Raw genomic sequence first — 17,207 nt, 5'->3', positions numbered from 1 at the left:
AGTGATTCTATGATTCTATGTTTAATAATATGTATTAGGAACAGAAAGAATGTGGGTCTGTGTATGACTGTTTTCTAGTTCAGAAGAATATTAAATGTAGGTCTAAACACGGATGAACTGGTCATTGTTGCCTTGAGCAGCAGTGTGCCATGAGGAGCTCCCCAGTCTATCTCCTTGTCTCCCACGAGCTGCAGATGGGTAGTCTTGGCTGCTAATGCTGCAGGAACCACTACCAAGAGAGGTATTGAACTGTGATTTGACAGTGACTGATATGACAACCACAGCCAGCAGGAGCAGTCACCACCACCTTTGCCCAGTTGTGCAACTGGAGTAAAAAGCCTGACACTGAGTGCTCGCCTGGAGATCTCTATCCTATCTTGTACATCCCCTCATGGACATCTTTTGTGTTATAGAAATTGTCTATCGTTGCTGGTTTTCATCTGAGGCATAGCAAAACTGAATTTTCCAGAACTATTGTAAACCAAAAGCTGGATAGGAAGGGGGTTTTCAGTTTTTTTGTGGTTTTTGGGTTTTTTTTGTTTTTTTTAATGCTAGGTAATGTTAATTTAAAAAGGTTTAGCTGGTGAAATAGTCCTATTTTCTTCAGGCACTTTCTTCTTTAAACACAAGATGGCACTACTGCTATTTAAATGGGTTCTTGTTTCCTCTTTCCATTTAAATTATTGAGGTTTTTGACACATTGTTTTGATTTTTTTTTTGCATAGCACATTAATTCATAATTTATAGCAATGGCATCCTTGTTAACAATTCATGTATCCTCTTTTCCTGTTAATGAGACAGTTCAGTGTTTGTAGAAAATTGTCTCACAGATGTGTTGTACCTTATTGACCTAGTTCACACAGCTGGTCTTTCACGAAGGAACGAAAAGCTAAAGCTGTGAATTGACTCTTAATAACCAACACAGTTGTTTATACTCAGTACTACATGCTATATCTACTGTTATGTAGTATCTCTTTTTGTCAGTTTTCTCAGAGTTGTTAAAACTGTGTGTTAAACATTAACTAATCATTGATGGTATTCACATATGGTAAAAGCTGTGAAAAGAAAAAAAATAACTCTTATTTTCCATACTTGAGTTGTTGTTCAGTATCTAAGCTTTTTATGATTTATATGTCTAGCACAGAAAACAAATTTTACGATGAGGAACACCCATCTTGTAATTCACACTTCCAGATGAGGTTCCATGATCTCTTTTTCAAGCTGATATAAGTTCAAGCTGACAGCAAAAAGATGGGATCCTGGTCACTAGTGCTCTTTTGTACCATGGCTTTCTGTCTGTATAGCTGAGCTCTGGCCTGAAGCAGGAGTTGACCCTTAGCAGAAGCTTCATTTAGATGAATTTTGGCCTCGCCATTAAGCTGGGCAGATAGCAGTGATAATGCAAGGATGAGAGTAGAAAATGTAGTTGGACTGCCCTTTTTGAGTTTCAGACTGCGCTAAAATAAGTTAGTGACTAGCATTTCAGCCTGAGAGTAATTTCAATTTAATTTGATTAGGACCTACTTTTAGCACTGACACATGAAGGAAATGAGAAGATTATTTCTGGAGTCTTATTCTCAAATTTTTATAATGTATGACAGGAATAAAAGTGTTCAACTATTCAGATAACTAGCATTTGCAATATTGATGAGCATAATGGATGATACAATGAACTATTTTGCATTTTGAAGGATTGGAAATAACTTTAAATCACATGCTGTTCTTCAGGATATATAGAAAATGGAGTTATTTCTGTTAAAATGATAATTAGAATGAGTTAACTCAATTTTTAGCTGAGAGAAGCAGCAAGATTCAGCCTGCTTTATGACTGGTATCCATTACAAGGTATTCCTGGAATTATGAGTGTTCTCAACATCTACTTTAGGTAGAGAAGTATTACCCTTAAAAGATAATGAAGAATTAAATAATACATCAAAAATGAAGCATGTGGCTGAGAAATAAATTCAGATTCTAGCCTTGGTCAAGTAGTTAAGATACAGAAAAATTATTCCTTCTCCAGTAACTGTTGAAATAAAGATGGGAGGGGGATGTATGGCTACTAGTTTACTACTGACTTTTATTTTAGTAGCATGTCTTAGCATTGTTCTGCATTTTAAATGGACTGCAAGTTTTCCATTCCTATAAAGAAAATTTTCCAACTCGGGGCTGAGTTCAAGTGCTATTTCTTCCTTTAGCAAAATTATCAAAATTATATGTTTTTTGTTTGATCGTGTTGCAAATGTTTATGCTGCTGATTTTATGATTCTGTAATGTGTTTGTTCTTCTAAGGTTGCAGATTGCATCTCAAATTACTAGCTTTTTATACATGTGCACTAATGTTTTAGCATAATTGAAAGTTCATGTTTTCTCTATTTTAAATACCTCCAGGTTTGATCAGGGAGTGGTGCAGAAGGAGGCTATGGGATGTTAACTTTCTGTAAACTTCAGTGCACATTATTGCAATATCCAAGAGTATTGTATTCTATCCTCTCACCTGAGGAGATAAAACTTGAGGTTGAGCCAAAGCAAAATTCATCCATTCCATCCAGTTCTGCCTGAAGCCTAAGGAGAAATGAAGCTTGGCAAAAGTCATTAAAAAAATCTGTATTTGGGGATTTTTGCTATTTTCCATGTTTTACTTTGCACCTCTCGCTTGTGGAAGTGAGGCTCTGCTTTAGTAGAAATCCTGTTGAGTACTCCAATTCATGTTATAAAGAATGATACATTAAACATTGGGAAAGAGGCAAATAAAGGCCAGCAGAATCATGTTTATTCTTTTTTAAAAAAGATATACTTCACTTTCAGCAAAGATGTCCAGGAAGCTAAGTTTGCCAACTGAGTTAAAGCCTGATTTAGGTAAGTTTACATAGTTGATTTTACTTTTAATAAAACTGTTGTACAGAATGAGAGCATGTTAAAGTAAGAGTCCTAAATTATATAAACTATCGTGACTTCATGTTGTATTTATCTGAAGTGTCAAACTAAAATTTCAATTCCACTCTTTTTGGGGGCTCTCAGGCACAAAATGTCATTGGTGTCGTCATAAGGTAAGCCTGCAAATCTTGAGCATGGCTTATCGCACTTTCATCATAATTTTTAGGCATCTGTCACTCACTTTATCAGTAGTGCTGTGATGGCAAAAGTGTGAATAAGCAGGTAATGTAAGGAAAATGGCTTCCTGTCTAGAACGATCTGATAAATTTTAAATTAAACAATGAAGTATCTTAAGAATAACAGGATATGTTGCAGTCCACTCAACAAATAGTTGGCATAGTTTTACAAATGTTGGTTGTCTTGTGACCACTCTCTCTAAATGGATATAATACACAGTTGTTTGGATGGATGACCAGTCTGAGAATTTCATTTTTCTTGTAAAAGTGCAGTACCTTTTTATATAAGAAGCAGTTCAGATGTGAAGTCTATCATACTGAAGGTCATGATATTGCATAACTAAAACAGCATACACATGAGTAGATGCGGTTTTTTAGTACTTTGCCAGCTTTTAGATCAGATCCAGCTCCCCAGCCTTGTTCTCTAAAAATGATGGAGCACAGCTGTAGACCTACAGCATTAGATGCAGCCTGAATGAGGAAGATGCCTTCTGCCTGCCCCAGCTTGCTCCCCTTTTTGCATCAGAATTGCTACAACCCCAGTAGAAGACAGACCAGGGTCAGACTGGCAGCTGCTGAACTCTGTATTTGACAACTGCTGCTAACAGCAAGGAGAGAGTGCATGGCACTGGGACATCCTGAAACTGAGCTGGACCACCCCAGTTTGCCTTTTACAATTACAGCTTGCTTCACTCAATGAAGTTGGAAGGAACCCTTAGAGATCTTTAATCTATTGCTATGGCAAGGATCCAGATGTCTGACAAGTTAACCTCTCATCTATTCATGGGCCTCCAATAAATGAGGTTTTAGAAAAATCCTAGACAAAGCTCTGATGTTTTACAGTCAGTCAGATGAATTTCCTGTTACTTCATCAATGTTCCTTGCTTCCATATTAACTTTTTCTTGTCCTTTCTACAGTGAACAGGGATAATGAGTGCCCCCTATCTTTTCAGTTTAGCCATCTTTTATGCTGTTGAAAGCTATCATCATATCTAACTTTTGGTTTTGCAGATAACTTTTTACAAAATTCAGTTCCTTCTCCTTTCCTAGGTTATGTTGTCTAAATGTAGGATTGGCTTCTGGTAATCTCCTTTGGACATGGAGTTTTTTCTCATCTTTCTAAAACTTATGCCCAGAACAAAAGTGATTTAACTGTGACCTTGTTGGTACAAAAGAGCAGAAAAAATGGATTTCTCTTTTCAATCTGTGTACTTTCTTACTACATTTACTAATGGTTTAAGGATAACTTCAGGTTAGAGTGAATTTTATCATACTTTGCAAACTGGACCACATTTGTACTTAAGTAATATCCAATTCATTCTAATTCTACTTTTGTTTTACTCAGTTTTTTGATAGCAACAAGTACTTAGAACTTTTTTATTAAGGAAGACTGAAGAAAAGAATGCTGAATTTTTTTCTGTATTTTCCAGTCCTGGAAGAGTTTTGGCATTTTCTTCATCATTTAATATATGCTGTTCTTGCTACGGAAATACTGGAAAACTTTTTTTGTCATCTCACTTGTAGTGTACTCATAAAACAGATTGTATCTTCTGAGTTGTAATGGCCTTTGACTGGTTTTGCTTGACTTTGCATGTGTGTGGATATCTGCACTTAGGTGTCTCGTTTTTGTTCTGTGTAAAATTATTCTCGGTTTTGAGGTCTGTAAATAACTTGGGCAATTGGGGGTTTTTATTCTGTCTTTTCCCCTAATGGGATAGATTTGCCTAGTGTTCTTCAGGGATGGTCAGCTTGCTTGTGGGGTTTTTTTGTCATTTATGGAGCCATATTTACTGGCTCTAAGAGACATCTGAAATGCCTTTTCCCCAAGTTCTTTATCTTCATAATTTTCTCTCTGTTCTTTCCATGGCTTCTTGAAACCTACTCTTCCTTGATCTCATGCTTTCTAATTACTTTTCTGTCTCTGTATCTTTAACCTGCACCTTTTCATACCAAAAGCAAAGTCTAAAGTATGTGCTTCTGTATTTAACTTCTGTTTTAGAAAGTGGAGGATATCTTGAACATACTCTAGTCTGCATTATACCATTGCTTTTGAATGCTGTAATCCAGATGATTAAGGTACCATTGCCATTAGGTCGGATCCTATGGTTTAGTGGCTCAAAGAGCCTCACCTTTCCAACCTTCTGATGAAGTGGTGTGTAGTAGGTCGTCACACTATTCTTCCTCTTCATCTGAAGCTAATCCGTTAACACACCATAAATTCTTCCTTGACTTCAGGATAAACAATATGCACTAATGCAGTTAAACTCTTACCCTGTTTTCTTTTCTGAATGAGTCATCTACTCTCCACAATGATGTATGGTCTGGCAAAGTTAATTTTTATGGGTTTTTTTCTGTCCATTCCAATGCTTCTGGAATTTGCACGTGTGCTTTTCAAATACTCAACCAATCCACATTTAATTTTATGCCTGTTGCACTTAACGTATGATTACATTCAGACTGATTAATCCATGTTCCAGTTTAAAAAAGAAAAAAGTTAGTAAATAATCATACCTGAAGAAATAAGCATTTTAAGAGGTTGTGGTCATTAAAGAATTATAAAAACAGATAATTGTTTTACTCTGGATTTCTTTTTTTTTTTCTTAATGTGAAAACTTAAGGTGACAGCATCTGAGTGGTTGACCTACTTTCTTTTTATAATCCATGGTTTATATTTGACAGCTAACTTTTGGCAGGACAATAATTTTTCTATCTTTTTTTGGAATGAGACTAGTATCTTCTCAGAACATTCACTGTGTTGAGTAGATGTATGTGTTTAGTTGAAATCTAGTTTGTATGCTAGTTGCATGTATTTCAGTTGCATGTTAGGTACTCTCTGTAGGAAGTTTTGCAGTAACTTGATGAAATTAGCATAGTGGTACTTCCAGAAAGTATGTCGTTAAATGTTGCACTTTACTCTTAATCCTGATTTAAAGATGCCTGTTGCATTTATACCCTACTGAAAGAGACAAAATGTAACTTAATTTTTTTTTAAAACTCATGATAAATTTTATCAAGCTTTTCCTAGTAAGGGTTGTCTTGTGTTTAAAATTTTGGAATGATGAGTTAAAGTAAAACATTAACTTTTGAATGCAGAGGTCAGTTTGGACATGATGATTGTGTTAAGTATCACCACGTGTACAGACAGCGCGCAGCTAGAATGGAGCAACATGTTTACTACTTTGAGGCTTTTGGTAGTATTAGAATGCAGTGTTATAACCTTATTTGGTAAGCAATGAGCAAGACATTCTGAAAAGTGATAGGGCCATTCTGTACAGTATTCAAAACAGAAATCTTCAGCTTTGCTTACCAGTGTTAGGTGGCATTGGTAGCATTTGATGCTGCTCTTACCAAAAGTCCAGGTGCATGTAAATAGCCTGCTAGACCTCCTCCATAGTTTCCTGAAGCAGGACGAAGTTATGCAGGTTAGATGTTGTCATGCTGTCTGGATGCCACAACAGTTTTAAACTAAAATAGTTGCATCTTCATAAGATCATTGAACATAGAAACCAATATTTTTTAATTCAATCAATGAACTAATTGGCAGAGAGGTTTGCAATTAATTTTTTTAAGGAGGAGTCCTGTTTGATAACTGTTACTCTCTGTCCCTAGAAAGACAGAAATATGCATAACAATAGTTCATGACAATTACTTAATGGCAACATCTGCAAAAAGTTGGGTACTTTGTTCAGGATAAAGTGTTGAAAACTGGGCTGAAAGGAAATATGACTAAGGAAGAATAAAGGAATAGTAATCAATAGAACCAAAAAAGAAAATCTGAATTTTCTTAATGCCTGTGTTTGTCATTCTTTTTAATTAAAATACTAATTCCTTTTCAGATGTCAAAGACAACTCTTTCAGTCGATCCCGGAGCTCTAGTGTAACTAGCATTGATAAAGAGTCACGTGAGGCCATTTCAGCTCTTCATTTTTGTGAGACTTTCACAAGAAAGGCTGATACATCACTTTCCCCATGCCTGTGGGTTGGGACCACACTGGGTACAGTGCTCGTCATTGTACTGAACTTACCCCCAGGAGGAGAACAAAGACTTCTTCAACCAGTCATTGTTTCTCCTAGTGGTAGGTACAAAGCAGATGGGGCTAAATTATACTTTGATAAAGTGCTTGTTGTTCTTTGAAATAAACTGGTTTTCTCTATTACAGCTTAATTGGAAATTAATATATACTTTATTGCTCTAGATTGGTTGCTTCATTACCAGAGTTCTAAAGTTGCAGAGTTGAAAGTACAATCTCATATAACAGTATCACTTTAATGTATACTTGCTGAGAGAAGCATGCTTTCTGACCTTAATATAGTATATGGCAATTGTTAAATAGAGACAGCATTTTTTTTTTCAGTTACAAGGTAGGAAACTCCATTTTCCTGCGTCGTGACAGGGGAATACAAATTAAGGGTTGTATATTGAACAACTAGCTTTAAATATTAGTGATAAAATATTCCTTTGCATTGCTACGACAGGTCTTGCATCTTGTTTTTCAGATACACAGCAACTGATTTTGTTGTAATTATGTATTAATAATTTGCTGAATATGCTCTCAGGCATAGATTTAGCTTTCCTGTTAGCACTGTCTCATGCAGAACATGCGGCTCTGCTCCACTTTGTTCACAGTGATGGTATCAGGACATGCAAATTGCAATGCTATTTGATTGAAACAGAGATTAGGAACAGTGTGACCTTTAGACCATATCTGATTTGTGCTTACAGAGTATGTATTGGCAGCAGCATTCAGATTTGGTAACATGATTGTAAAGGCAAGGATGTGGACTGGACAGTGTGTTTAATCACTGGATCTGCAGCGTGAACCTTAAGATAGTGCCGTGTGTATGATTTTTTTGTGTGTGTACTTAGCAAATGTTCATGGTTTTACTTGTATGTGAATAAATATAAGTAAAGAAAGAAATGTATTAGCCTAAGATCTGCCATACAGAGACAGTGATCTACACAGCGGAGAGGGAAAACTTTTCCTTTTTCATTTTATCCTACAGAGAAGTGGATGCAAGTGTGAACTGCAGGAGAAAAAATAGACAGGTTGCTTGTTTCTGCACCTATCTGTATTGAGGGAAGAGGAGGTGCTCACCTTTGACTAACAGCATTTATTGTAGATACTAAACACACAGTGTGTTTCTCAGGAGAGAATGAAATGAGTGTGGTGACACTGGACTTGAACACAGATGTGGATTCCAGTTTGGCTCCCTTAATAAATGTATGCATTTTCATTGAAGTTAATGGAAGGGTATGTGTACTTAACCCATGAAAGCTAGTTTAATATTTTCTTGAATACATATGTGCTCTTGCACGTGCTTCATTGGTTTTCAGATTAATGTCCAGAATTTTGTTTTGCTGCACAGGCAAGCCTAAGTTCTTGGTTAGTTTTCATTTTAGTAACTTCTTAAAGGAATATTTTGTAGCTTGAAAGACAATTTAGGATAAATGTTTCAGAAATATGTTGAACTTCTTTTCCCTAGGAACTATTCTAAGGCTGAAAGGGGCAATCTTGAGAATGGCTTTTCTGGATACCACAGGCTCTTTGGTCCCACCAGCACATGAACCCTGGAGAGAACACAATGTTCCTGAAGATAAAGATGAAAAAGATAAATCAAAAAAACGACGACCTGTCTCAGTATCCCCCTCTTCCTCTCAGGAAATCAGTGAAAACCAATATGCAGTGATATGTTCGGAAAAACAAGCAAAAGTTATCTCACTGCCATCCCAGAACTGTATTTATAAGCAAAACATAACAGAGACTTCTTTTGTTCTTCGTGGAGATATAGTGTCATTGAGTAACAGTATCTGCCTTGCATGTTTCTGTGCCAACGGACATATTATGACTTTTAGGTAAGACGTGTTTGATAGTAGCTTAAATATAAAAATTTTTAAAAAGTCTTCTACTAAATAAAGTTTCCTTTTCCACAATAATAATAATAAATCTACATTTACTCAGTGTTGATGAACCTCTAACATGAGGCTTTGAGCAACCTGGTCTAGTGGAAGGTGTCCCTGGCCATGGCAGGGGGGTTGGAACTAGATGGTCTTTAAGGTTCCTTCCAACCCAAACCATTCTATGACTCTACTTGAGCCTGGATGATTTTGATTGTGCATTCCTAGTAGTTATGCCTTTCACACATGAAGTAATTTACCAGTTCAGCTCAAGCTAGCCTTGGTCAACAAATAGTTCTAAATGCGTGATACAGATCCTTGAGTTGATGAAGATTCTCAAATGTAAATTTACTCCCTGACTGAGAAATGGCCTTGAGAAAGACCTTTAGGTGGTGTCTGACCACAACTGTTTATTTTTGTGCAGCTGCTTTGCATCACACTCATGCCCCAAGCTTACTTCTTTGTTGTGTAGCTTCTTCATAGTTTAAAGGCCTTAAACTGAGGCTATAAAGGCAAAATTAATTACTAGTAGTTGTAGTATAGAAATAAGTCATCTAAAGTAAGGGGTTTAAGTTATGAGTTTAAACGTATTTAATGTTTGAATGTACTTACATGTCACTTACGTAATTTTAATGTGTCCTTTCTTGAATGTTTCCAAATGCTGTTTTATTCTGAACAGCAGTGTGTCCATATCTGTACTCTTGTACCAACGTTTCAGTTATGGTTAATGCAGAGATAAATGTGGAACATGGTATTATAAAATTGTGTTGGTAAAATTGCTAAAAGGTTATTTTTAAGGTTGCAAAAACAAGCTCTCAACTTGGGAAAATCTCTAAAAAGATATTTCTTCGGGAAGTTGTCAGGTATAGAACTAAAGGTGCTCTGAGGTACATTAAATGAATCGCTAAGTTTTGATTGTAAGCCTGTTAACTCCACTGACCTATACCCCAACATATATCCTAAATATTTAGAAAATGCTGCTGACCTTGCAAGGGCAAGCACTGTGTTTTCCCTATTTAAAACTGAACTTAATGTTCAGATACCATATATTCAAACAAACCCTGTTTTTTCTCAGTATTCATTTAGTTTTCTGAAGAACTCTGTATAGAGGTAGATGCTAAATTTATAAATACGGAATTGTTACATTGTGTAGTGAAGTTGAACTCCTGAGTATTAACTCCGTTTCATAAGGATGAATTGCTCCTGGGAATTGGACTTAATGTGCTGTTTGTGTCGAGTTGTCAGAACATCGTATGATACCCAAGGTGCCCAATACTTATTGACTGATACAAATTTAGATAGGACTTAACGATCCTGTTAAGGATCAGATTTGTTAATTTAATTTTGTTAATTAATTTTGTTAATTTAATTTAATTTTTGTTAATTTGTTAATTTAATTTTGTTAATTTAAACAGATTTGTTTGCTACACTGAAAATGCTGTCTGGATGATATGTTTGTCCTCTCTGATCTAATGTTTTTGTATTTTGTCTTAAAGTGGTAAGGGTGTTTTACGGTTCCATCAGTCTGAAGCCAAGCACTTTCCTGTTACTCTTAGAAATATTCTTATTTTAGATATGTGCACAGCAGAAATGTCATTTCTGCATGATGTGCTTACAAGAGAATATTGCTTGTTATTTCTTACCTCTAGAACTTGCCTCTAAAGTCGTGATTCCTGTTCTCCTTCCTTTGGTTTGTCATAGATGGAGTCTCCTGCTAAGAGGCAATCCACAATGTGTAAAATGCAACTGTAACACTCTAGAAATCTCAGTATCAAAAAAAAAAAAAAAAGAAAAACCAAACAAAACACCAAACACCAACAGCAACACTTACTGTTGAAACTACTACATCTGTCTTTCATTGCTTTTGGCTTCCCTTTGACAATTTACTGCCTTTTTTGTTTCTAAAAATAATAATCTTATGCAGATGGTATCAGCAACAGAAGCTGCTTAATGTACTGTTGGTACATTTGCAGCTAACATCTTATAAATTACAATTTCACAGGGGATGTTTTTAAGACAGTGGTTTATTGAGTTATATTTATCAAGACGTCAGGTGTTCAGTCACTTCTTAGTTGAATTTATTACTTCTTTTGAGGGAGAGAAATGGTTGGTAGCAAGAGCATTGTTACAGTCTGAGTGGTCTGCATCTGTTCTTCAGTAGCTTGATGCAGTAAGTACTGCAGCTACATCTGCAGAATCAGAAAATACAAGGTAAGCAAAGTTTGCTTTAAGAGGACTGCTTTAAATGTGCAGAAAAAAAAAGGTGAACATAATTCAAGAGATTGTTTGAATTCTGTTTTCCTTTGAAAGCACACCCCTGTGAATTTCTAAGTGTTCTTGAGGACAGGTCTTTAAGACTTGTATTTTTAGTCAAGGAGAAATTCTTCACCTTAGAGCAGGCAGGATGGAATTTGTAAATTAACTGTAAATTTTTGCAAAATACATATCAAAATATTTCATTAGTAATTAATAAATAATGCTTTAAGTGAATCTGTGCTTTACATGCTCAGAGCATAATTTAAATGATGCTTTTAAACAAATCTGTGATGCAGATGTTTAAGTCTCACCTTTGAGGTGCTACCTTGAAAAAAATCTCATATTTGTTTTGAAGTTTTTAAATTGCATTAAATGATACCTTGTTTATGTGGTACTTATGCAGATAGTGAAGAGAAAAATAATGCTTTGCAGTTTAAAAATGAGCCATTTGATCAATAATAGTTAATCCTGCTATATTTTTTAAATTCTTTTTTCTTAAGTTTGCCAAGTCTAAGGCCGTTGTTGGATGTGTATTACCTGCCACTCACCAATATGCGAATAGCCAGAACATTCTGCTTCACCAATAATGGACAAGCACTCTACCTTGTCTCACCAACTGAAATACAGAGGCTCACCTACAGTCAAGAAACATGTGAAAATCTTCAGGTAAAGAATTAAAAAAAAAAAAATTGCTGTTTTCTGAGACACACTCTGAGGTTTTTGGTTCTAGTTTTGTGATGCTTACAGTAATTAAGTTTGTCATAAAGCTGAGCAATATGGCTTTTGTGCTTTGATTTTTCTTGCTGTAGTGATTTAGGATGAATCACTTCTACTCCTACTGTTTCATCCATCCTTTTGTATTTGAAATAGTTTCTTAGTTTATTTCCTTTTTGATTGATAGAAAATTTCCTTGTTTAACATTCACTTAAACTCCCTCGTTCAATTGATCTGGCGGAGGTACCTGCTGACATAAGCAGGGAATACTAACTCAGGATACTTGAAGGAAACTACTGTGTTTCTCTCAGCCATGCCTCAGCTTGAAAGTATAAGTATTCAGTGTAATTCTGAAATAGCAAAGATGCAGGCTGTACACTCCACTTTGGTACCTCATATGGATATGAGTATTGTAGGTTTAGTTTCAACAGAACAGAATCAGGAGTGTTGCCCATGTTGCTGAGGGGCAAATACAGCTTAACTCAAACCCATTTCTTTGCTACTGAAATTCTTGAGCTATGAGCTTGCAATTATCAGAACAGATGGTTTGACAGTTTTCTTAATAGGCGGGTTTTTTTTATTTCCTATGTCTGCTTGCAAAGGCAGATGCCTATTTAAGCGCATTAATTTTGAAACACAAATCCATGAAATAAACCCTCAAAGTGAAATAATACTCCATTAGTTTGTGTGTGAAATAATGTGTGCCTTATCTCTCTTTCCTTGCAAAGGAAATGTTGGGTGAGCTCTTCACTCCTGTAGAAACACCAGAAGCACCGAACAGGGGGTTCTTTAAAGGCCTGTTTGGAGGTGGGGCACAGTCACTTGACAGAGAAGAACTCTGTAAGTTGTTAGTATTTATTATTTTTCTGGTTTTTCTACCCAAGGAAGTCAGTGATCCTTGAGAAATATTACCTGTGTTTAATAGAACATTACATTTGCAAACTTGAAAGTAAAAAAGGAATGGCAAACATTTTTTTCATAGCTTTTGTTGTACGCCTGCGCAACAAGCTCAGAAAAGCTTGGTGCTGTTTTCTCACAAGCTCCTTTACCTCATTGATCCAGGAGTAGACTATAAAACAAGAAATAGGACAACTGATCTTATTTTGATTCATTTTTATGAAGTTTATAGTACTGACTATAATTTTTTTACTGCTGTTAAACTGAAAGGGGCTGGTTCAGGACAACACTAGACAGTGAGAAAATGAAAATTGCATTCTAATTCAGTTCACTTGATAGATTTTTTTTTTTTCTTTTCCTTCTTTGACTTGTGCAGAAATACCTTAGGAATGAGACCAGGGACAGAACTGTGTGATAGTTCATTTCAGTCCTTTGTTCATAGGACAGTAAAATTCAGATTTGGCGAAGTATTTATTGCTTTATTGTTTTCTCATTTTTATTGCAGCTTTTTTTTACTGTGGTGTCATTCAGCATTTTACTATATTTAAGGAAAATAACTTCCACTTATTCAAACACCATATTATGCAAGTTTATTTGTAAGAACTTCTTAGCGTGGAACGTAGCTGTTAAAACAGACAAGGCTCCCTGACAATCCTTTCTTTTTTATTGGTTCTTTAGATCTATCCAGTTGTTGTGCCTGTACATTTTGAACAAATATCAAATATTTAGAGGTCACTTTGTGTTAAAAATTTGTCTTTAATTATGTAGAATCATAGAATGGTTAGGGTTGGAAGGGACCTTAAAGATCATCTAGTTCTAACCCCCCTGCCACGGGCAGGGACACCTTGCACTAGACCAGGTTGCTCAAAGCCACATCCAGTCTGGCCTTTGAAATGTTGGTCAAGTATTCTGAGAAATTTGTGTGCACAAATTTTGCTTAAGTAGTATGACTGGGAAAAACTGCTTTTTCATAATGACAGAAAAGCATTTTTGTAACTTTAGAAGCTGTTTTTACATCGTTGGAAGTGTCCACCATCAAGTTTTGGCTCAAATCTTCAGGCAGAAAACAGTATTGAATGGGAGGAAAAAGGCTAATAAATTGTAGCCTGAAAACAAGTCCAATGACAATTCAAAAGGCATCTGAAAATGTCTTTAAAATAGTCATATTTAACATGAGGTCACAGCAGAATCTGTAATAAATGACATAATTTATCTTTTTTCATTCTTGAGGATTCACAGAAAAGTTTTTATAGTGTTAGTTGGAATTGACATCATTAAAAATGTTAGATTATTTAGTTTTACTTTGGCATCCAAAAATGTTTTGGCCTTCACTTGGATTTTTGTAGCTTACAATTGAGCCTGTGATTAACATGTCCATTAATTGTCTAGACTGAACTAGGTGGTTGATCTCCTATTATGAGCAAAGGAGGTGTAGCCAGTGCAGTCACTGGAGTCAAGAGCCATTCAGCTGACCGTTTATGGGTGTTTACTTTAGAATGAGCTGATTTGTTCTTAGAGCTTTACTGCCTTTTCATGATTTGCATTACATTTTCTACAAGATTTTTACGATAATGACAGTGAAGACACCTAATCTTAAGGTGTCTGCATCTAAAGCTGAACTTCCATCAAAGGGAACTTCCACTGGTGGAGTCATACTGGCAGGCTACACTAGCAGAGCACTTGCAGAACTGGTCACAGCTTGTGTTTTCAAAATTCTGCTTTGTCTGCTGAATTCCCAACACCTTCCCTGGGAAGCGAGCTATGTTGTTAAAAACTACTAACACAGTTCTGTTGATGACTGTGACGCTAGCACTGTTGAGAGTGTTTTAATCTCACACTTGAGCTGTGAAAAGGTGGTAATATTATAACCTGCCTGGAAACTCTGAAATACATTTGAGAAATTTCAATTTTATGAAATAGTAACATTTAGTAACATTGAATAGTGATTATTGCTCGCAGTCACGCCTGTGATCAGGTGTTCAGTGTCCATCCAAAGAAATGAGGCTTCTTTATAAACTAGTAACGTTGGTATTTATGTAATAATGATGGAAAACCTTATTATTCTGTTTTTGCTGTTTTTCAAATGCTTCCAGTTGGAGAATCAGCATCTGGGAAGGCATCAAGAAGTCTTGCCCAGCATATTCCAGGGCCTGGGGGGATTGAAGGTGTCAAAGGAGCAGCATCTGGTGTAGTTGGTGAACTAGCACGAGCCCGGTTGGCACTAGATGAAAGAGGACAGAAACTAGGAGAACTGGAAGAAAAAACTGCAGCTATGCTTTACAGTGCCGATTCTTTCTCTAAACATGCTCATGAGGTGAGTCTGTTGCATGTATTCCATAACCAAATTAACATGCAAGTTTTGCAAGTAACAACTTTTGCAAAGGCATGTCAGAGGTATCTAAAGGGAATGCAATATCATTGGTAAAGAACACTTCATTTTATCTATTAATCATTACTCCTAATAATCGAGCATTAATGTGAGCAGCTTTGTCTTATGGCACGTTGGTCTAGAGCCTACCCTCTGAGTGGCATGTAGGCTTCTAAAAGTGCTTCCCATTACTCAAGAAATTTCCCACCAAACTGGATAACAAGAGTAATGCTCTGTGTGAGATTCCTGTGGTTCTTAGAAAAGATCCAGTGGTTGTGTGCAAACCCTGTGAATCCAAGCTTTTTTTTTTCGTTCTCCTCAGTAACTACATTGGATGGCTCTTCTCTTCTGTGTTCATGCAGATCTCTTTCTATCCCCTGAACTCTTGTGTAACTTCCCATTCTCCCAAAAAAGGCTTTTTGTTTGAGGCTAAATCAGCAGTGTCTGCTGCCATTAGCAAATTCATCATGCTAAACACTCACTGTTCAGCAATGCTGTTGCAATTTTAAGAAGCCTTACTAAAGTCCCTCTTCCTCATGCTGCTTTTGTAAGCATATAATTTGTGTGTTGTCATCATATTTTTTGTATGTTTTAGACTAATGAGATTTTTTTGTTGTTTTTTAGATGATGTTGAAGTACAAAGACAAGAAGTGGTACCAATTCTGATGATGGTCATTAATTACATGTGTTTAATTTTGTCCTGATGAAAAAATCTTTTTTCATTAATTTTGGCAGGACCGTGGAAATTTAGAGGAGTATTCACCATTGGATACTGTTGTTTCCTAGCACAAATCACAGTTTTACCTCAGTCATGGCTGTAACTGAGGAGCTTTATCCTTAAAAGAAACACACACAAGAAAAAAAGCTTGAGTGTTTCTTAGCTGTTGGTTAGCTGAGAGTTGGAACAGAGAAGGTAACTAGAACATATGTGAAAGAAGGTAAAAGGAAAATGTAGTGTGAGATGGGCAGGGGCAATGCAGGGTCACTCCTGTGTTAATATTTCATATGCCAAAAGTTTTTGTGCTATTGTAACTGCTGCCAGTGTTATACCCTCCTGTGAGGAGAGGCAATAAATCAGGGGCCCAAGAGCTGGAATAAAGTTGTTTGTCTTGCTGGACGGTAGCTGACTTACACTTACCCTCTCTAAGACTCACTATATTTACTGTTGTTGAAGAAGGGTTGAAGTTTGCTGTCACTTTGTTCATTGGAAAAGCTGGAAGCTTGGAAGATTTCATGTTGAAAATTGTATACATAGTTGACCTGTGCATAGTCACTTCTTGGACCCTCGATCTCGTATTCTTGTAGTCACATCATATTCTGTGAAGTGCAAAACAAGAGAATACACATTTTTGCATTAAAAAAATCAAGTGAATAATATGACTGGAATGTGTCATGCTCTGGGAGTTTTCATTTGTGTTATAGCTGTGCAATGTGAAACGTGGTAACATCTTCATTGTGGTAAGAATACTTCAACTTCTGTTCAGTTAAATATTATTTTTTGCCAAAAAAATTATTTTTTCAGTTTGTGTAATGTTTAGAATTGGCTGTGGGTTCCATTCATGCTGTGAATTTTTATAAATGTTAAACAGAATGTATCTTTACAGCCATTATTTAAAATAGCTGAGAAAGCTTTGCTCAAAACTTAAATTCTAGATGCCCCTTTAGCCCTTTACTATGAAATCAGATCATCTTGGACTCAGGTTTTCAAACAGTTTTACACTCCATGGGGGTGCTGATGCATGAATAATGGCAAGCATCTAATATTTAGTAATCGTCAGTATATTGATTAGTGAATTTCTAAATCCTCCTAGTACCTATCTTGGCCCCACCCACCACTGAAGGCAGTTGGCCTGAAGTTTGGGTTGAGTCTCTAAAGTGGTGTTTTGAATTATGTGGACAGTGGTAAGTGTCCATGAAAACTTCAGGAACTGGTGAAATAATGTTTGGGTTGGGTGAGGTAAATAAT

At 36.1% G+C, this 17,207-nt stretch overlaps 1 protein-coding gene across 1 annotated transcript; it reads left to right on the top strand.

Annotated features, from left to right (window-relative positions):
- Positions 1-2,805: 2,805 nt before the first annotated feature.
- On the top strand, positions 2,806-16,170 carry LOC104513898 (syntaxin-binding protein 5-like; the record flags this gene model as incomplete). The annotated part of the gene is made up of 7 exons (XM_010157402.1): positions 2,806-2,856; positions 6,947-7,186; positions 8,595-8,964; positions 11,763-11,928; positions 12,705-12,816; positions 14,967-15,187; positions 15,866-16,170. Coding segments are annotated over 7 exons (1,202 nt in total), but the record flags the coding sequence as incomplete, so codon positions are not given.
- Positions 16,171-17,207: the final 1,037 nt, after the last annotated feature.

Source organism: Eurypyga helias, unplaced genomic scaffold (assembly GCF_000690775.1).
Source record: "Eurypyga helias isolate BGI_N326 unplaced genomic scaffold, ASM69077v1 scaffold15150, whole genome shotgun sequence".
Classification (NCBI taxonomy): Eukaryota; Metazoa; Chordata; class Aves; order Eurypygiformes; family Eurypygidae; genus Eurypyga; species Eurypyga helias.
This window is presented reverse-complemented; position numbering and strand designations above follow the sequence as displayed.